The 22,084-nt window shown below is 39.0% G+C and overlaps 1 protein-coding gene across 5 annotated transcripts in view; it reads right to left on the bottom strand.

Annotated features, from left to right (window-relative positions):
• Positions 1–22,084, bottom strand: part of adamtsl7 (ADAMTS-like 7) — a 573,773-nt gene that overhangs the window by 443,289 nt on the left and 108,400 nt on the right. For all 5 annotated transcript variants that reach the window (XR_011353929.1, XM_069925866.1, XM_069925865.1 and 2 more), the window contains exon 7: positions 15,438–15,574. Coding sequence is in view for 4 of the 5 variants with exons in the window: in XM_069925866.1 (XP_069781967.1) it covers positions 15,438–15,574 (137 nt within the window). In the remaining variant the exon portion in view is untranslated. The remainder of the gene's footprint in view (positions 1–15,437; positions 15,575–22,084) is intronic.

Raw genomic sequence — 22,084 nt, 5'->3', positions numbered from 1 at the left:
AAAGAGTATCATGATAAGGGTACCCTGAAGGAAGCTGACCTAGAGGCATGTTCTTTCAGTTAAAGTGGTTCAAGTCACAAGTATCAAATCAGGATTGTATAGGCTACAGTGTACGATTCTGATTGCTCAGCTATTGGAGGGACATACAACATGGAAGAGGTGCAGAGGAAGTTCACCAGGATGATGCTAGGTCTAGACAGCTTCAGTTATGGGGATAGGTTCAATAGGCCTAGAGCACTGGAGGCTGAACAATGGCCTTATAGAAGGAGATAAAATCAGGAGAGGCATGGATAAAGTGAATGCTCATAAGCTTTTTTCCTGGGGCGTATGATTCTTGAACTAGAGGGCATAGGTTTAATGTGAGAGGGAAAAGGATGTGAGGAGCAAATTTTTCACTCAAAGGTGGTCCGCATTTGGAATGAGCTGTTAAAGGTAATTATAGAAAGGGGCATATTTTTAATATTCAAAAGATATTTGGACAGATATTGAATGAGAAGGTCAGAATGATGTATATAAAATGCAGGCAAATGTGACCAACAAGAATACCAACTTGGATGAGTTGGGCTGAGGGGTCTGACCATGCTGTATGATTCATGGCTTTATCCTGAGGCAGCAGAACCATTTAACTTGCACTGTAGGAGACCTTACATAGAGTGAAGGTTTCCAAATTTGAGGCAATGTCCAGATATTTGTTGTGCATCACTGTGATGCCCCTGTGCCTCCGTTCAGTAATACATACCATCTAGGAAGGATGCCACAAGTAAATCACAGACCATGCAGATGACAAAGACATTGTGCAACATTGTGCAACATATTGCACTTATAAGCTACAGTGTACTATCTCTATCAAATGCCGTCCATTCTTTCTGCCGAGAGAGCTAACAGCTGTCCTAATCACGGCTGTCTACATACCACCAGAGGCAAATGCCGGCTCAGCCCTCTCACTTCTTTCGGACATAATCTACAAACAGCAGCAGGCTAATCCGGACGGTGCACACATTATTGCAGGCGACTTCAATCAAGCAAACCTGAAGTCTGTCCTGCCAAAGTTTTATTAACATGTTAAGTGCCCGACCAGGAAAGGAAACACATTAGACCATGTGTATACCAATATCAAGCACGCATACAGAGCCAAACAACTCCCTCACATAGGCCAGTCAGACCACCTCTCCCTGTTCCTTATCCCTGCTTACACCCCTCTGAGAAGAAGCTCAGCTCCTGTGAGAAAGACCATTACCACCTGGCCCTATGATGCTCTCTCCCAGCTCCAGGACTGCTTCGAACTCACTGACTGGAGTATATTTGAACACCATGACCTGTCAGCGTATACAGAGTCTGTGTTGGAGTACATCAGGTTCTGCATGGAGACTGTCACTGTCATCAAACACATCCGGGTGTTCCCAAACCAGAAACCCTGGATGACCAGGGAGGTTAAATCACTCCTCAGGAGCCGCAACACTGCTGCGGCAGAGCTGCCAGAGTGCTGCCAGAGCTGAACTGAAGAAGGGCATCAGGAAAGCCAAGCTAGATTATAAGGAAGTACTGGAAGGCCATCTCACCGACAACAATCCTAGGCGAGTGTGGCAAGGGTTACAACAGCTGACCAACTTCAGGGGTCAGCCCAGCAAAATTGTGGACTCAAGCACTGCATTGGCGGAAGAGTTAAATACCTTCTTCGCACGCTTTGAGTCCACCGCCCGGCAGCCTACAGCTGCACCCCCTCTAACCCAGTCCGCCCCCAGCTACGAGCCACTGACTGTGCAGCCATTCGAGGTGGAACGAACCCTCGCCAGGGTAAACCCCAGAAAAGCGGCTGGTCCAGACGGCGTACCGGGGAAGGTACTTAGGGCCTGTGCAAATCAGCTGTCCCAGGTCTTCACTACAATCTTCAACCTTTCCTTGTCAAAAGCCATTATACCAGCTTGTCTGAAGGCCTCCACCATCATACCCATACCACAAATAACCGGCCTAAATGACTATCGTCCAGAAGCACTCACACCTGTCATCACCATGTGCCTGGATCGACTGGTCCTAGACCACATCCAAGACTGTCTGCCTCCCTCCTTCGACCCACACCAGTTCGCTTATAAAGCGAACAGATCGACGGAAGACACCATATCCATCATCCTCCACACTGTGCTGAGCCATCTGGAACACAGGAATACCTATGCAAGGGTACTTTTCGTGGATTTCAGCTCAGCCTTTAACACCATCATCCCCGATATCCTAATCAGCAAACTCTCTGCTCTGGGCCTTCATCCTCTCACCTGTTCAAGGATCAAAGATTTCCTTACAGATAGACCACAGACAGTCAAACTTGGAACCCACCTGTCCTCCACCCGCACATTGAGCACGGGCTCCCCACAAGGCTGTGTGCTGAGCCCTTTGCTCTTCACTCTTTACACCACCGACTGCAGACCTGTCCACGCCAGTAACACTGTGGCGAAGTTTGCAGATGACACCACGGTGGTGCGGTTGATCACAGGGGGAGATGAGTCTGCCTACAGGAATGAATTCCTGAATCTGACCGAGTGGTGCCGGGCTCATAACCTGATCCTAAACACCACAAAAACAAAGGAAATTATTCTGGACTTCAGGAAGCACAGGTCTGACCCCCCCCCACCCCACCCTCCCTACATAGATGGTGACTGTGTGACGAGGGTCCACAGTTTCACCCTCCTGGGCATCAATATCTCAGACGACCTCTCCTGGACTGTAAACACTTCAGCAGTCATCAAAAAGGCCCAGAGGTGCCTGTACTTCCTGAGAATGCTCAAAAAGAGCAAGGTGGGTCAGAAGCTGCTGATGACCTCCTACAGTTCCACCATACAGAGCATTCGGCTGTACTGCATGCAGCACAGTATGGTTCTCCCATTGCACTGAAGAAGAGCGGCAAAGACTTCAACGGGTGGTGAGGGCAGCAGAAAAGATAATTGGATGTTCCCTACCCTCCCTGAAGGATCTCAACACCTCTCGTTGCCTCAGTAGAGCACAAGCAATAATAAAGGACCCCACCCACCCTGCCCTGCATCTGTTTGACCTACTACCCTCTGGCAGACACTACAGGTCAATCAAGACAAGAACAAACAGACTCAGAAACAGTTTTTTTCCCCAGGCTGTCTCTATACTGAACACACATATCCACAAATTCCCCTCTCTGTCCTCCACATCTATCATACATACAGCTGACACCCCCCCTCCATTCACATAAAGGACATATACAGCACTGTAAATTAAATTATTTATTTAACTTCTGTGGTGCTGCCTGTGGTTGCGTCGCTGCATTGGTAGCCTTGAACTGCTGACTTTTTAATCTCGTTGTATAACTTGTACAATGACAATAAAGCTATTTGAATTTGAATTTGCAACAGAATTTCTCAGTTGTAGTTTTTAAAGAACTGCTGTCTTTTTAATCTCATTGTATAACTTGTACAATGACAACAAAGCTATTTGAATTTGAATTTGCAACAGAATTTCTCAGTTTTAGTTTTTACTAGAGAATCTGTATATGGTTTATACAAAACAAATTATCAAGACAAATTGCACATGTTTAAAATGACTTTTTAAATCAAGACTCTCCACTCAAAATAGACTTATCCCATTTACTATGAATAATCAACTTTTTAATATTTGGTTCTCCAAAGGTATTAGAAATATAGTAATTGTTAAGAAGGAGGAAATTTAATGTCATTTTATCAATTAAAAAATAAATATGGGATACAAAAAATACAATATTTTGTTATTACTAAATAAAAGCCCATTTACAAGGTAAATTGCGTCCAACAATGTTATTGCTTGAAAGAAGTGAAACAGAAACTTTGATTTGCAATAGAACTATTAAGAAATTTATCTGTTATGTATATATTATTGCAAAACCGAACTTTAAAACAGGGAATCTATAGATCTGACAGAGATGGGAAAATGATTTAAATTTAAGTATTGTGGAGAAAAATTGGCAGGAATTAAGTTATGACAGTAAAATACAATAAATATTAGATATAGATTGGTTCCGTATATTTTTTTTTACATTGATTGTATCTTACTCCACAAAAATTAAATAGATTAAAATCAGATCTATCAGATAAATGTTTTAGGTGTAGTCAAGAGATAGGCATTTTTTTGCATTCTATGTGGTCATGTTCAAACCTGAAGCCATTTCACAAACACAATTTGTGAAAATTGCATTAGCAGTTGCAAGACAATGTATAGCAGTGACATCAGATTCCCATTTAGGAATGGAAAGATGGCATGCAGAAATAGATAGTTGTATACCTCATGAGATTACATATAATCTAAGGAATAATTTTTTGTTGTTGAAATTTGGTGGCCATTTTATATATACCGTAGGTATTAATATATAGAGTTTTCCCTGAACCTCACAAAACCTTGTTAGCTCCTTGGGATAAGTAAATGAATGATACTGAGATGGCAAAATTGAGTGAATAGTGGTGATATTTTGGTAACCTGTTTTTTTTTTTTCCCTTACTTTTCTTTGACTATATCCTTTTATTTCTATCTTTTTCTTTTACTTTTGCTTTTTATATTTTTTGGGGAGGGGGTTAGTGGGATTTTAGAGGGTATAATATATAATATGTATAATTGATTTTGAACATATGATTATTGTATTCTGTATTTGGATATTCATACATGCATGGAAATTTAAATAAAATATTCCAAAAAAAGAGCCTCTCCACTAAGTACGTTCCATTTATTTGATACCCATACTATTGAGCTCAAAAGCCAAATTAAAATTGTATTTAAGCAGGGTGACGGATGTGCTTATAGAATAAAAATCACAGGTTTATTATAGCATGTTTTTCCTCCCAGAAACACTAGATCAATTTCAATTTGCCTATAAAAGAAACTGCTCCACATACGATGCTATAGCCCTGCCGCTTCACTCCATCCTAGGGCACCTGGAGAACAATGCCTCATTCGCCAGGCTGTTCATTGAATTCAGCTCAGCGTTTAATATGATCATTGTCCAGAGGCTGGTGGAGAAGTTGTCCTTGCTGGGATTCAACGCCCATCTCTATAATTGGATCCAAATGAAAAGATCACATTCTGCTACCGATCGAGAGTAACGAGCATCATCACGCTGAGCACTGGGAACCTCAGGGTTGTGTGCTCAGCCCACTCCTGTTCACTCCTGACCCACTACCATTGCCAGATATAGCTCCAACAGTGACATCAAGTTGGCAGATAACACAATAGTAGTTGGCTTCACCACGAACAACCATGAGTCGCACTACAGAGAGGAAGTGGAAAATCTTGTGAAACAGTGCGAGAATAACAACCTGAATCTCAACATGGATAAAACGAAGGAGATGACTGTGGACTTCAGGAGGACCATGAGCGAACACCCTCCACTACACATGAACAATTCTGAAGTAGAGAGAATAGAGAGCACTAAGTTTCTTGGAGTTCACTTAACTAGTGACCTATGGTGGCACTCAACATCTCCTCACTTTACAGGAAGGCACAACAGCGACTGCACTTCCTGAGAAAAATGAAGGGGGAAAAGCTATTGGTCACCATTATGTCAACCTTCTGCAAGAACTCTATCGAGAGCATCCTGGCCAGCTGCATCAGTGTAGTATTGTTGCTACAAAGAAATGGATTGGAGGTCAATCTTCAGGACCATAAGAGTGACAGAGAGGATCATTGGAGTCTCCCTCGCACCATCAACATGATCTATTGGGATTGTTGTCTGAAGAGGGTGCGCAAAATCATTGATGCCCTTTCCACCCTGCACACAGCATCTTTCAGCTGCTCCCATTGGGGAAGAGATTCAGGAGTAACAGAGCCAACACCACCAGGATGAGGAACAGCTTCTTCCCATGGGCAGTGAGAATGCTGAACGACCATAGGAACTGCTCACACTAATCATCCGAGACTCTCTTTTGTATAAAGCAATATTTATTTATTCTTATAGATTAAATTCTTGTCCTGCATATGTATTATTTCTCTGTGTGTTAAGTCTGCATATTTTGCACTGAAGACAGGAGAACGCTATTTCATCAGGTTGTACTTATATAATCAGATAACAATGAACTTGACTTGACATCACATAAAACCTGGAGATACTTGTTCCTGCAAGCCAGGCAGAATTTCTACCAACGGTAAATGTAAACTATAGTCCAGAAATACATGAATACAAATTAGAGTAATATAAACAAGCTGACTGCAAATACAGGAGAAAATAATTATTCAGAATGGGTACATTGATGCATGCTCAGTATTTAGTCAAATCTCTACTGCTGAAAGTCACCACCTCTTGTGCTTTTTTTAAATTTAATTTTATTTTTTTTAATTTTTTTATTTTTCACACCATAAACCCAAAATTGTGGTCATCCAAAATTCTGCTCCCCAAGTCCAAGCTTGCAATGCTTCTACCACCCTTTCACTCTTGTACTATCAAACCTAAACTAATACCTATTTATGCAACAAATTAATGTTAATATTCTCCCTGCTGTTTTTAAATGCCTCTATGACATGTAACTTTCTATCACTGTAACAACTTTCAGATCTTCAATTATCAGCTGTGGCTGCAAATCATCCAATTCTGAGCTGTTGATTATCATCAGATGCACCATTGATATTGGAGAATATGTGTCAGGGCTCTCAGCTTCCTCAAACATATCTGCTGGAGCTCTTTGTTCCTTTTTAAGATGCTCCCAAAATCTAAAGTTTTGATTAAACTTTTGACCATCTATCCAAAGATCACCTTATGTGGCTCTTATAAAATAAAGCTTGATAATTTATCCATAGAATATTTAACTACAATAAAGAGATTGCCACGTTAAACACCTGCGATTTTACAGAAAGTACAATGTTCTCTCTAGTTTATGACTGATTTCTTTTAGCAAAGGTATAAAATTAATCTTTAGCTTCACTAACTAAAAGGTTTCACCTCTTTTATAGAACTGCTTTATTAAAAATACTTAAGTGTAAAATTTCTCAGTAATGACTAGTACAGTATATGCAAAATAACCACAGTATGTGGAAGAATAATGGTGGCCACCGCGCTTTCAAAGATGAGACAAATTTCTTCACATCATTATCTCACTACAACCGTGTGCCATTTATTTTGAATCTTTCATTTTAAGACTTGAGTTGTACCATGGACAACATTTGCAGGTATCTCATGACCCAGAGCATATTGCTCTGCTAGTGAGCTATTCCACCTACCATCATTGTTTATTGGGTAGGAGAAGCATGATGTGATTTGAAAAGCATTCAAGATACTAAAATTTCTGCATCCAAACCTCTTGGTAAATTTCACTTTACCGCTATACTTGGAATTGGAGAATTTCAGGATATCTGCATTTGTGATCTGAAAGCTTCAATATTAAACATTGAGAGGAAAATGAAAAAGATGTTAAAGGTACAGATAGAAATATATCAAAACAAATCTTTCATCCTTGTTACTCTTTGCTGAATTTATCCAATTATCATGGCTGCTTGCTTCTGTCAATACTCTTCTAGGCTTGTAAACACATAAAATAGAAACAGAATTAAATTGTCAAGGACAAGTCATGTTTGATGAACTTGACTGAATTTTTTGATGCAGTAGTAATAAGCCATGCAATTGGTGTTCTGTAATGCAGACATAGGAAGAATTTTGTTTACATATAAAGGATTTGTGTGCAAAATTTGAAGAAAAAGAAATTGCAGCTGCTTTATTTTGGAACAAAAAACAAAACACCAGAATAACTCAGTGGGTCAAGCAGCATCCGTAGAGGCAAAAGGTGCACTGATTATTAAATCGCTTATTGTCGTTTGTACTGAGATAGAATGAAAAATCTTGTCATGCATTCCATCCAGGCAAGCCATGGTTATATACAGATTATGCAGGAATGAAAATAAATGTGTAAAAAATGTTATAATAACACAAAAAGTACAGTTATATAGTGTAAGGCAGCATGTTTTTCTACTTGGATGCCCGTAATCTGAGGAGAGCAGTAAAACAATCTGGAGGTTCATGTTTTCATAGTCATCTCTCTATGGCTTTGGGGTGTGGAGTAGGGGGGGAGGGGGGGAATGAGAAGAGAATTTGGGTTGGGATGTGTCCTTAAACTCGTTGGCTGTGGGAGGTAAGTTTGATTTAGGGTAGGTTAGTTTGTGCGATGGCCTACGCTGTATTTACAACTCTCTATAGTTTCTTGTGGTCTTGGGCAGAGCAGTTATAAAAACAAAGCAGTATATCAACAAACACCTCTCAATCCTGATACAGGCTTGCGACCTGAAATATCAAGGCATGCCTTTTGCCTCCCCAGATACCTCTTGACCCAATGAATTCTTCCAGCATTGTTTTTTAAATACCAAATTACTTTGTACTAAAGCCAAGCTTATAAGACAGACACTAGCCAAGTTTAATTACTAGGTACAGGATACAGATGTTGCAATGGAAGTTTATCAAACTGGAAAGAAGTGTACTGTGGTTTTCTCCAAGGTTTAACACCACATCTACTGCTCGGTTTTGATATATATTAATCATTATGAATTTGGAATCGCCACAAATGTCAGTTTGTCGTTGATGTAAAAGTTGAAAGTTTTGTTGAAAATGAGGCACAGAAAAAAAACTGGTTGGCATGGGTGCACAGAGGGAAAATGAAATTCAATACAGTAATGTAATGCATTCTGGCAGAAAGAATGAAAAGTGACCACACAAACTAAATGGTACAAATTTAAATGGGACACAAAACAAAAACTAGGCACACTGTGCATAAAACTCTGGCAGAGTACAGGTAAATTGCTTGGGTTCCAGATATTAGACACGCTTATGTAAAATCTAGTTCCTCTCCTGCAGGTGTATTTTGCCCATTTCTGGGCACTGAATATTATGTTCAATTCTGGGCACATATGGAATGAGATGATGACTTTGGAGAGGTCTTCTGGAATATATAGAGGGGAAACAGTTGAGTTTTTTTCTCTCTCTAACCAGAGAAGATGCAGATATTTGATAGAAGTGTTTAAAATCATGAAGGAAATTGTAAATTGCTTTCAGTGACTGGGAAATATTAAAAAACCTTGATCAATTTAAGGTTATTGGCCATGAAACCAGAGACAATACAAGGAAAAATTTGTTGTTTAAGAATTAAGCTTTTGAATGCACTGTCTTTTCAAATTGCATATACCAATTTAGTAGATGACCTCAAAACAAATTGGATTAATAAGGTGCAAGGATGTGAAGATGAAAGGAGCTATGCAACTAACTAGGCAAATCCTCAAAAACCTTGCAGAAACTTGATATACAGTTGTGGCTTACTTCAGTGATACAGATTTTATGTTTACATGAGGTTACTCCCCTTATCCATTATGATACACTCTAAACCATCACACATTTGTGCCTCTATTTTCTGACCTAAAAGTTCTCGCTCCTCATAGCAGCCCTCACCTTTTCCAAAATCTTTGTAAACTACTTAATTCCTAAAAGCCTTGGATCTTTATCCTTTTCTATCTCTGGTCTGTTAACCATCTTCAATCTTACCTGCTTCATCATGTGGTTCAGCTAAATTTTGTTGGCTAACCCTCCTGTGAAGGGACTTGGCACTTTTTACTTTGTAAAAACTGTATAAATACAAGTTGTTCTGGTGATCCTGGAAAATAAGAACAAATTGTATTGTGTTCCAATAAGCCCGATTCATAAATATTTAATTCAGTTCTCTTCAGTGAATCAAAGAAAATATTCAAGCATTGGAAGAAATGTAAAGTCTTCTACAGGATCAAAAGTCTGAATGGTGCTAGAAACTTTTAGCCATGAATGGATAAAGAGGAAAAAATGGACAGATATAAATACACAAAGAGAAACCATACAACTAGAGGGAGCACTGGCCCATCAAATTAATCTGTTAGAAGGTAAAAATCCTTAATTCACTTCAGTGATACTTGACAGTGAAGAGAAAGTAGGATTTTCTAGAAATCCAAGTTCACGATGAACCAAATTGTTTTAATCCTTTATGATGATGTGATTTCATGCTCTTTGTGGTTCTACAGCAATTTCTTAAATTAGTTTTTTTTTAAATTGCTTTTCTAAGCTTTAGGCTTCTTTATCTAATCATGCTCTAAAAAAACAATTTGCAGTGCACTGGGAAGTAATAAATAACCAGGACATTTTTGTCAGACCTTCACCTTGGATGTGTATAATAAATCACGCTGCTCAAAACCAGGCAGCATTTAAATTATGATTGGATTTATTTCACAAATAATTAGTCTGTAAGAAACCAACTCAGATACTACTCTTCAAATCTTCTTCAATTTTCTTCGATGAATGTTGCTAATTTTATTTTTAATGCACAAAAAGACACATGAATAAATTTCAGACTTCATAATTCCAGAAAAGAACTGCCTTTAAAAATTGTGTAGGTCAGAATACTGGCATAAAATCCCCGCTCTGTCTTGTTGCTATCATGCGTTACTTGTCTCATTAACATACCCATTTACTTCCACCATCACGTCATAATTTTCGTCTTTTATCCTCTCAACTTGATCACAGATATTCCTTTTTATTTGTCCCTCTCCTTCCAACTTCAAACCAGCTTTATCGCAAGTTTCTTGTTCCCAGATCTGCTGAAAGGACATTGACTAGAATCTTTAGTTCTATCCCATGTAAGACCTGCTGAATGTTTAGGAACATAGGAAGTAGGAACAGGAGTAGGCCAAAAATGGCTCATCGAGCCTGCTCCGCCATTCAATAAGATCATGGCTGATCTAATTTAATTCCACCTACCTGCCTTCTCCCCAAATCCCCTAATTTCCATCATTTCTGTTTGCTGTCCCAAATCCCATAAGATCTTGAGTAGGGATTATCTTCTAGTGATAATCCACTTTCATCAAAGCTTTATAAACTTTGCAAAAATTTTGCGACATAATCAGTGTAGAGGTTAATTGAATGCTATGGTAGCACTAGTGACCAGGGTTCAAATCCGATGCTATCTGAAAGGATTTTGTAGGTTGCCCTCATGTCTGTGTGGGTTTCCTCTGACTGTTCTAGATTTCTCCCACATTCCAACGATAAGCAAGGTTAGGATGTTAATTGCTCACTTGGCAGTATTAGAACAGTGCGGCTCAGGGTGCCGGAAGGGCCTGTTACCATGCTGTAATCTTTAAATTTCTTGATTGTGTCGCATGCTTGTGGGTATACATGCTTACTATTCATTGAATAACAGTGAAAATATTTAAACAACATAGAAGATGCTGGAGGAATCAGTGGATCAAGCAGAATCAATGGAAGAAAATAGACATTTACATTTAAAATATCCAATAACATTAAATTATGCCAAATGTAATGTGCTAAATGTTCTCCATCGCCAGATCCAGTGCAGTGCTAAACATGCCACATTTTATTGTGCTAAACAGCTCATCACTCCAACACTTGTGTTCACCATAATGAAAGATGCTAAATAATAGCAAAGCAAATACTGTGCAGTGAAATATTGCACATTGTCAAGTTATACTGTGCCCAAGATTCTATTGGATCAAATGATTCCAGTCTTTCAACACAATCTTTTCAACTATTTATCCAATTTATCCAAGATAGGTTGTAGTCTCCACCACAAGAGCTAAGTACATTATCTCTGACTGTACATATACAACAATGTTTTTCCAGACCATAGTGCACACACATATACACATAGTATGTTTCTCACACAGCACAATAATCAATCTCACAGCCTGTGCAAATAAAGTATTTCCAGGTTGGCAGTTCTGAGTGTGATGCTTTTGTACCTTCCTTATAGTAGGTCAAAGATATTGTGTGATGGATGGTAAGGACTTTTGATAACTCAGATTTATTGTCAGAGTACATACATGACATTACACATCTGTAATTTGCCAGGGTAATAAAAAAAATCAATATATATCATATGTATAACATACTTAAAATTTAGATTCCTTATATACACATATATAAATATATATATAAATATATAAATATTCTGTGAAATGATCTGGAATAAACAACATTTAAACCCTTCTTTATCTAATGATCTTCACTAAAAAAAAGGAAAAAGAGAAAAAAAGAGAAAAAACCTTAGTCTATCCCCTCCCTCTAAATGAGGTTAACTTGTATAAATTATAAAGATCTGAATCGACTTACGACCTTCTGATAGCAGACGAGAAATCTCCAGAGCATCCATGCTTCTAAATCTTCAAATTGTGGTAATAATCCATGAATGGACTCCACATTTTGTCAAATTCAAACTTTCTATGTTTACTGTTATATCTGTTTTTTTTCCCCAAACTTAAATAGGATATAGTATCACGTAACTATAGAATATGAGTAGGTGAAGAGTTACCCTTCCATTTAATTAAAATTGCTTGTCTGGCTATCAGCGAAGCTAAAAGCTAAAATTCTCTTTTGAGTTGAAGTCAAGGATATGTCCTCTTCTAAAGAAAAACCAAATAAGGCAATTAAAAGGCATGGTTCTAATTTGATCTTAAGGATCACTGATAAAGTTTGGATAAAGTTTCCAAGACCTTTCTAAATTAGGGAACTCCCAGAACATATGAATCAATGAAGCTTCAAAAATTTTACACATCACATTGTGGATCAACATCAGAACAGAATCAAGATAATTTGACTTTGGACATATTTTTTCTGTGCTCTACCTTAAATTGTAACAAACAATGTCAGAACAAAATGAGGGAGTCATTAATTAAGTTGAGGTGGTGTCCAATCTTCGCCTGAAAATGGCCCTTAAACCATGTTCTCTCATCCTTGCCTCACCCAACCCCTGGAAAAATCTTGTTTGCATTTTGCACTATCTATATCCCTCTTTATTTTGCATACCTCTGTCAAATCTTCCTTCATTCTCTGACACTCCTAATCAATTCAACCTTTCCTATAACTCAGCTCCTCAGGTCCTGGCACTTCAGTTTTGAGTTCTGAGGTGACGGATGAGGCCAAAATGGGATTTTCAGATTCATTCAGAGATTGGGAAGAAGGGACCTGATGGAGCAAGTAGGTGAACAGTTATGAAGTGTTGCAGTCTTCCCACTCCATCAAGGACTTTGGTGTGCTCCCACATTATGTTCTCAAGGTCTCCAATACCATCACAAATGCTTCTCCTCTTCTTTGAGAGATTCCCAGTGCAAAATCAAACCCCTTGACCCACTTTCCTTTTGAATAGTTAATCATTTTGAAAAAGAATTCCTCAGGGTTGAGTAATCATTCATCTTTGGATTTTCGCACTTTTGTCTGCCTTTTGACCAGGTTTACCTATATTCACGATTTCATCCGTTTATACTAATTTTGCCCATCTACTCCCCTGTTTCTCTTCTACTTTGTAGTGGACAAAGAATTTCCTGAGAATACCTGCTGGAACCACTGCTAAACAAACAAAAGCAGAACTGCGATTCTCACGGTTTGATCGTCCACTGACATTTTATTTATTCTGAGGTAAGAATTTGAGAAATCATGAATTGGACTTTTCAAGAAATATCCAATAATTCCTCAAACCTACATTCATCCAGACAACCCAGGACTGAACAAAGCCTTTTCTGAATTGATGAAGAATCTCCCATGCGAAATGCTGATTCTGTGTTCCTCTTCCTACAGATGCAGTCTGCCCTGCTGAGTATTTCCAACATAGATGTAAAGTATAGGGAAGCATGGGCTGAACACATGTGAAAGGGACAAGTTTGTATAGGTAACCTGATTGGCATGGACAAGTTGCACTGAGGGGCCTGCTTCCATGCTGTAAATCTTTTATGACTCTCATGTTTATGATCTGGCTCTCCCATTGAGCAATAGTACTGAAGGAAGCAAATCAATGGAAAATGCAGACACAGTTCTCCCAGTTTCCTGGGTCATAGTCCCAACAGTCTTTTCTCATAGGAGTCCTGGATACAGAGTCAGCATTATGTGCTCAACTTAAAATAATGAAAATGCTGCAAGATGAGTGTGGTATGGTATGTTACACATATTACTCAATACCAAGATCAGCAATGCACAATTAACCAGATATTCCAGACTTCAAATTTAGGATTGTGAAGCCATACATTTTTGCACTGAATCCACATTGTATAAACATACCATTAAGAGGAGATATAATTATGTGATTTAAAGAATCCTTTCAGCATTGCAAAAATCACTTTTCCCTTTTGTTGGCAACAATGTTAATTTAACAGTTGGATAGCATTTGCTATTACTTGCACCTTGCTGCCCGGCAGCATTTATTTTTATACTCAACCATCAAGTTCTTACAGGGGATCTTCAAGATTAACACCGTTGAAATGTGTCAGTACTTGCTACAGTCCCATCCACTTCCTAAATCTTTCACGGATGATAAATCTCAAATGTGTATTGACCAATTTCTAAACAACATATTCACTCGGCAAAGATCTTATTGAGTTTGGAACTGCAGTATCATTTAAAAAAAAAGATTTTCTATGCTTAGTAATAATTGAGGGGAATTCCATAAAACACAATAATCAAATTTAAATTTTCAGTCCACGTCAAAAATATTTAGGTGAAAACTGATTTTTGGTTTCATGTACTAAAAGTAACACTTGCTATTTTGTGTTATGTTTCAGCACAGTGTCCGAGAATAAATTTTTGTTCATATGTGTTTGAAAGTGTAATAGAAACAATAGTACAAGGGTATATCAAAATTGAGAATTAACAAGGAATCTATTGGAACAGTCCATTTTTCATTGTTATCTTCCATATTTCCTGCTTGAAAGTTCCACAACTTAAATGACAGAATAACTTCAAGATTGGATTAAGATCATTGGCTGACAGTATTTTCCTAGCCTGTTTAACACAGGTAATGCAGACAAATATATTCACCTGAAAAATATAGTTGCCCTCAGAAACTAATTTGTGAATCCAGATTCCATCAAATATTGCAATATTTGAACAAATATGGGAGCCATACATGAAACACAATAGAGAAAACCTACCGGGGACATCTACCACCTAAAACGACAGAAGGAGAAGGAAATGAAAAGAATTGACTCAGTGGAATTTCTTGTTTATTTTTATTGAGTGACAACATTGTTTGTCTGGTTTAATGCATCTTAGATTCTGTACTTTAAATGAATGGGAGGGGAGGTAGGGAGGGTGGGATGGGAAGAGGGGGGGGGGAGAAAACGACACTGTATATATTTGAAAAGGAAAATGTATGTATCTTGATCAATGTGGTTTATGGTGTGAAAAAAAAAAGAAAAAAATACAGTACCTTCAGAACATCTAACCAATTTCACTTTCAAACCTTCGTCTGGACAAGCATCTCACAAATTAGCCTTCTATAGCCACTCTTCAATGCTCAGGATCGGTTGATTTTGTGACACCAATTTGAAGTTCCGATGAAATAGTTCCAATGGGCCAATGTTAAGCAGTGGAATGGGAGCAGGGAGTTATGCAAGTAACAAATTGATTCGTGAATAATGAAGCTCCAAGATGTAAAGATAAAATCCAACTTCAGGCCTACCTTGCAGCGTCCATTGACGCAAATGTTTGAAGAGCCGGGCTCACAAGGTGTTCCATCAATGACCTGAGGGGCATGGCGTATGTAGAATTTGTACCCAATGGCTCTGCAGTTCAGCTCACATTTTTGGTAATCTGTTACTGAACAGCAAGAAAAGTCAAATGACACACACAATTGCAAAACAAAAAGGATATTTTCACTGGACCATTTAGTAGGTCCATGGTTTCTGGAATTTGCAATATATAACAGAAAAATCAGGTGAATACAAATTAGAAGAGCAGAGTCAGCTGCCTCAATGATTAGAGTCCAGCATCACTCACAACCATGATGAAATGCTTTGAGAGGATAGTAATTACCTGAGTAAAAGACTGCAATTTGCCTACTGGCACAATCGCTCCACAGCAGATGCAATATCACTAGCTCTCCACGTGGCTTTGAAACACCTGGACAACTCATACACATGGCTGCTCTTCATAGACTATAGCTCAGCATTCAAAAACCATTATTCCCTCAGTGCTGGTCAACAAGCTCCAACCCTTGGCATCTTCACCCCCTCTGCAACTGAATCAAAAACAACATCTCCTTCTCACCGATGATCAAGACAGGTGTACCTCAGGAATGAGTGTTTAGTCCACTACTCTACTCACTCCACACCCATGACTGAATGGCCAAGTACAATTCAAATGCCATTTACAAATTTTCTGATGACACCAAGTTTGTCGGCAGAATCACAGACAGTTGAGTGGTGTCATAACAAGAACCTTGTACTCAACATTAGCAAAACCAAGGAGATGATTGTGGACTTCAGGAGGAGATCAAGAAAGCCAGTCCTCATTGAGGACTCAGTAGTGGAAAGGGTCAAGGAGTTCAAATTCCTGGGCGTCAACATCTCTAAGGATCTGTCCTGTACAGTCTATTTTGATTCAATCATGAAGAAGGCTCACCGAAGAGTTTGAGGAGATTCGATATGTCACTGAATAATCTTGGAAACTTCTGTAGAACTTTACTGTGTACTGTGGAGAGCATTCTGGTTGGTTGCATCATTATCTGATATGGAAATACCAACACTCAGAATCAAAAAGTCTCCAGATCATTGTTAACTCTGCCTGTGACTTCACAGGCACCAGTCTTCACTCCTTCGAGCACATCTTTGAGAGGTGGTGTCTTAAGAAAGCAGTATCTATCCTCAAGGACCCCTATCACTTGAGGGTGGCACGTTTGGAATAGCAGTTAATGAAATGCCTTTACAGCACCAGTGATCAGGACTGTGGTTCAAATCCTGCGCTGTCTGTAAGGCGTTTCTATGTTCTTCCCATGTCTGCGTGGGTTTTGCCTGAAGGCTCCACTTTCCTCCCACCATTTAAAAACGTACTGGGTGTTTAAGTCAATCGGGTTCATGGGCCAAAATGGCCTGTTACTGTGCTGTGTGTCCAAATTTAATTTAAAAAAAATTAAATCACTTAGGCCATGTCCTCTTCACTCTGCTACCATTGGGGTTCAGGAGCATGAATACAAGCACATCTTCTTCCCTCTGCCATCAGATTCCTGAATGATCAATGAATCATAGACATTACTTTACATTGTCTTTTTCTTTGTCTTGCACTATTTTATTTATATGGTAAAGTGGTTTATATGAATGTTTTCACTGAGATGCTGCCGTAAAACAAGGAATTTCGTGAGATATTCATGTCAATAAATTCTGATTCTGATCAATGGTATACTGCATACAGTCTGTGACCACATCTGGTTTGCAGATGGTTCATTCTGACCTACTTGGGTGAGCTGCAAGCTGTCTGTACACTTACACACACTTAACTGTAGCAACAACTGCAATGCAAGACCTTTTCACTAAAGTGCGACCACTGGTCCCAGAGGTACCCTGTCAGAGAGCTAAGCCATGTCCAGTATTACTGGTATTCATAAATGTCAAAAGATATTCATACCTGTAACATTCAAACTTAAAAAAAATAAAAACATGAACATTTTGAAATCTATAAGGAATTAAAATACTTAAAGCAAAAGTTACATTTGAGTTCAAATTAAATGCACATAACAATTCAATAAAATTTAAAAAATGTAAATTACCTGAAATTTAACTCTCCCGCTTTGGGCCATTTCTCTCCACTGCACTATAACTAACCTAGCGCAGGTTCACTGCCCTCTAGAACAACTGAGAAACTGGAGGAAATCAGCATTGCACAGAGGACTCTGGAGGAATCCCACACCAGACCATTATTAGTGAGGACCCCTCAGAAAGCCTGGCACTTTAGAATCCACCTGAATAGTTGCCGAGGAATTACATGGAAGCAAATCTGCCCTCCCCATAGAAAGTTAGTAAACAAATAGTCATTTATTAATTACAATGGGCATAATGTATATCAACAGCAAGCTACAAAAATAAAGGTAAAGAAAAAGGTTCCATTATTGTCTCGTAATACTACATTTAGAATATAGCATACATGAAATTCTTTAACTTTTGTCTACCTTAAGGGAATCTAAGAGTCGCCACTTTGTCAAGCGCCCCTCATAGAAATGAGGCCCCTGTGAGGAACGAACTCACAACCTCAGGTTTACAAGACCAGTGCTCTAACCACTGAGCTATTAATATCAGAATGCTAGATTTTTCTGCATACTTTGGTTGATATCCCATGCACATTATTGAATATGAGTTTATACTTCTGGTATGGAGTCATTAAGCTAAATATGGGGGGGGGAAAGATCACCAAGTATAAGGAGGCATACTAAACATAATAGTTATGTTAAATATACCAGATGTGGAAAGGACACAAAATTGATCCATAATAGGGCACATAATATGTCCAAGTATTTTTTGATAATCAGGGATCTAGGTGTTGCAGTCCTGTAGACACCAGAGATGAACAGAGTTTCTGAGGAAAACATCAAAAATGCATACATAATAAGACATTCATGAGTGATGTGGGTTCAAGAACTAATCTTAAAATGTGAGCACAGGCATATAATTTAAGACAGCACCTTGGGAGTACTACACTGCCTGGGGTGCTGTCTTTCAAATAAAACATTAACTGCTGCCTAACCTTCCCACTGACATGAAAACAGCACTCTTTGAGGAGGAGGGAAGTTAACCTAATACCTTAAGAGCTAGACAATTTTAATCGCTCAATCATCACCAAAATATCTGGTCATGACTATTTTTGTGGAAGCTTTCTGTATACTGCTGAATTGACTGCAATAAAATCTGTTGACTTGGAAAGACCTAATTGATTGTAACAAGCTTAGAACTGTCTTGAGGCATGAAGATAAGAGTAATAAATACAAACCTTTCCAAAATTGCCATAAGTAAAAGAAAGTTGAGCCCTTACTAGATCGGCAGTCAGTAAGAGCTGTCTTCAGACTGAGCAGAATGAATATACTATGTAGCTTGTTCAGGGAACATGTCAGTACAATATAGTGTCTTGAAATCATTGAACGCACAGAGAAACAAACTGAGGAATCTGACATAGGCCTTGTCAACACCTCTAACATAGAGCCAAAAAGAGGTTTTCAGTTAAGTGTTCAAGAATTCCTGTGGTGGGGAAAAAGACATCAAATCATTACTTTAAAAACAAATATCACTCAATGAAAATCCTTCAGTGAGATGATTCAAGATTTTACCTATTTCTAGAACCTCTATTTTAAAGTGGACATGACATAGTGGATGATCAACGAGGAGCCCCAAGACTTCGATACCATGAAGCCACGGGCAACTTTCTCTCCTGCCTTTTATTTCCATTTGTCAGGCTGCCCTGACGCTCATATTGGGAACTGAGCAGCCCACTGTGCAATCTTGAGCACACTCCTCCCACCCTGTCTCCTGCACGGACACCACTTTAATCTCGTCATCCTTTCATCTCTTTTGTCCATGCTCTCATGGCACATATCCACACAGGTGAGGTAGGGATATCTTCCTTCTTGCTGAACTATGGCTTCCTCTCAACTATAATTGACAGAATCCTGGATGGAATCTCACCCATTTATCACATCTCTATTAATACCCATTTTCCTTTAGGACAGAGCAAAGATAAGAGTCCTGATCTTCCACACCACTGCCTTTGCATTCAAAGGATTATTCTTTTCAATTTCAGCTGTTTTCATTGAGACTCCACACCAGACATTATCATTCCCTTGCTCCCCCTTTTCAGCATTCCAAAAGGACTGTTCCCCTCTCCTGGTTTTCTCTTCCTGTCTCCACTGACTACTCCCTATTAATTTCCTCAGGATTTCAGCAAAGCAAATGGTCTGCAGTACATAAGAGTGCTGGAGAAACTCAAAAGGACCCACAGCCTCCATCAAAACCAAAAGGCAGTCAACAGTTCAGGCCTGAACCCTTCTGCAGGAGTGCCGAAAATCAAGCAGACGCCTGAATAAAAAATCCAGAGGATCTGTCACCAGGGACTCAGGTGAGGCAGTGGAGAATATTTCCAGTTGGTTGGTTTGGAACAGTTAGGATACCAAAACCCAACACATTTTGAGCACAAGCTGGTTCTACTCAGACAAGATTCTGGCTCCCTGCTTGCATTCTATTTCTAATTTGTAAAATGATTTGAACCCCTTATAAGAAAACATGGAATGCAAAAATATGTGATAGTACAAAATGTTTTTGATTCTGACCTGAACTCCATGCAAATCTGACCTAAAGCACAATGTGAGTGCTGCCTGTCATTTGTTCTCAGTACCTTGACATTCAGTTCCACCATCTTGAACAGGGACATATGTTGGAGACAAGTACAAGTAGCAGCCAATGTTCTTGTTCACGCTTGGCCATTAATCAACTTCAGACACACAAGATACTGCAGATGCTGGAATCTGAAGCAAATACAATCTGCTGAAGGAACTCAGCATCAGTTGGGGGGAAAGGTTAGCACAATGGTAGTACCATGCCAGCGATCTGGGTTTGTTTCCGGTGCGGTCTGTAATGAATTTGTATGTTCTCCTTGTGTACACGGAAGTTTGCTCTGGGTCCTTCGGTTTATTCTCACATTCCAAAGAAGTGCAGGGTTAGAAGGATAATTGATTACATGCATGTATGAGCAGTGTAAGGTCATGGGCCAGAAGGGCTTACTACTGTACTGTATCTCTAAATTAAAATTTTTTTAAAATTTAAATTAAATTTTAAAGAATGATTGATGATCCAAATCTCAATGACGGGTTCCATCCTGAAACATCGACTATTCTTTTTTTCCATAAACAAAGAAATGCTGGAGGAACTCAGCAGGTTGGACATGACCTGCTTTTCCTCCTATTGATGATGCTCGACCCATAGAGTTCCTCCAGCAGATTGCTTTCTTCACTAACGCTCCTCCCCTGTATTACACATGGCAATTTGACATTCACATACCAATAAAGGAGCATTGTGTATTGTGCAGGAAGAAAGACAAGCTTTCATAAAGATCATATATCAGTTACTGGGCAAAGGGGTGAGGGATGGCAGGGGAAGAACTGCAATAATAACCATATGTGTCCAATATTAACAGGAATGATGCTGGAAAGAAATGCATGAAATGATGTGTTTAGTACCCTCTACATTCCAGACATTATTGGGTATACTCTCAATTTCAGACAGTTAATAACTTGCAATAGTGACAAAAAGAGATAGGTTGGGTACTCTTCAGGGTGTTGCCCTTTTTGAGAGGATTAAAAGAGAAGTGCAAATGAGGATAATGGAGGTGTTCACCCCAGCCCAGGATCTCTATCCTGGCGAGAAAGGAATGTCGCAGGTTTAAATGAGGATTTTACCAGAAAGACCTCAGAAAGAGAACACAATTAATCCGCAATTCTTATCAAATTAGTTCAAGTGAAAGGAATGTAACATTCAACGTAGAATACTGGGTAATTAGCTGCCACAGCTGTGGTTGGACAGTGAGCAGGCATCGCAGTTGTTTTACTTTCATCATTTTGCAATAGTTACAAAAGCCCAGCTGGCTTCATGCAACTTAATGGACTTTTAACAGCTTTTCAAATAAGGAATATATCTGTCACTGAGGCATTTGTTAAAGCACAGCTTGCGAACTATTTTCCTGAAATACTCTGTCTAACCTGTGATGAATGGCTTTTCAGTAAAGCGAGCTTCCTGAAAGAAAAGTGTCCTGCCTTTCACCGATCATTTCATGTGATGAACAGACAAAGGTCTTTCAAACAAAGGCATCAAGTGACATTAAAGAGCTAAAACCAAGAGGAGCCTTTCACAAACAGCTGAGCCTACTTTAAGCAATGACAGTAAACATATGAATTTCACATCAATTAATACATGAAACTTCAGTAGTAATGCAGCACCATTTAAATCAGCTATCACCTCACTATCTTGTTTCAATGTAGTGAGAAATGACTAATTCCATGAATTGGACAAAAGGTTTTCAATTTGAAATCTTATCACTTTTTTCTTGCCACAGATGATGCCTAATTTAGTGATTCAAGCATTTTCTGGTTTTATTCCCCATCATTCCACTTAACAGCTACAGGTTTCACAAGTAACTGATTGGTTCCAAAGGAGGCTTTCCAGAAAAATACACAGCGTGGAAAATACCTCTGTCCTCCACCACCATAAAGCCAGGCAACTAACTCTACTTCAGTGAGGAATGTAGATGAGCAGCCAGGGAGTACTGTAACAGGAATAAACTAAAGCAGGGGTGGGC

The sequence above is a fragment of the Narcine bancroftii genome, chromosome 3 (assembly GCF_036971445.1).
Source record: "Narcine bancroftii isolate sNarBan1 chromosome 3, sNarBan1.hap1, whole genome shotgun sequence".
Classification (NCBI taxonomy): Eukaryota; Metazoa; Chordata; class Chondrichthyes; order Torpediniformes; family Narcinidae; genus Narcine; species Narcine bancroftii.
Note: the sequence above shows the minus strand (reverse complement) of the source record. Positions and strands in the feature narration are given on the sequence as shown.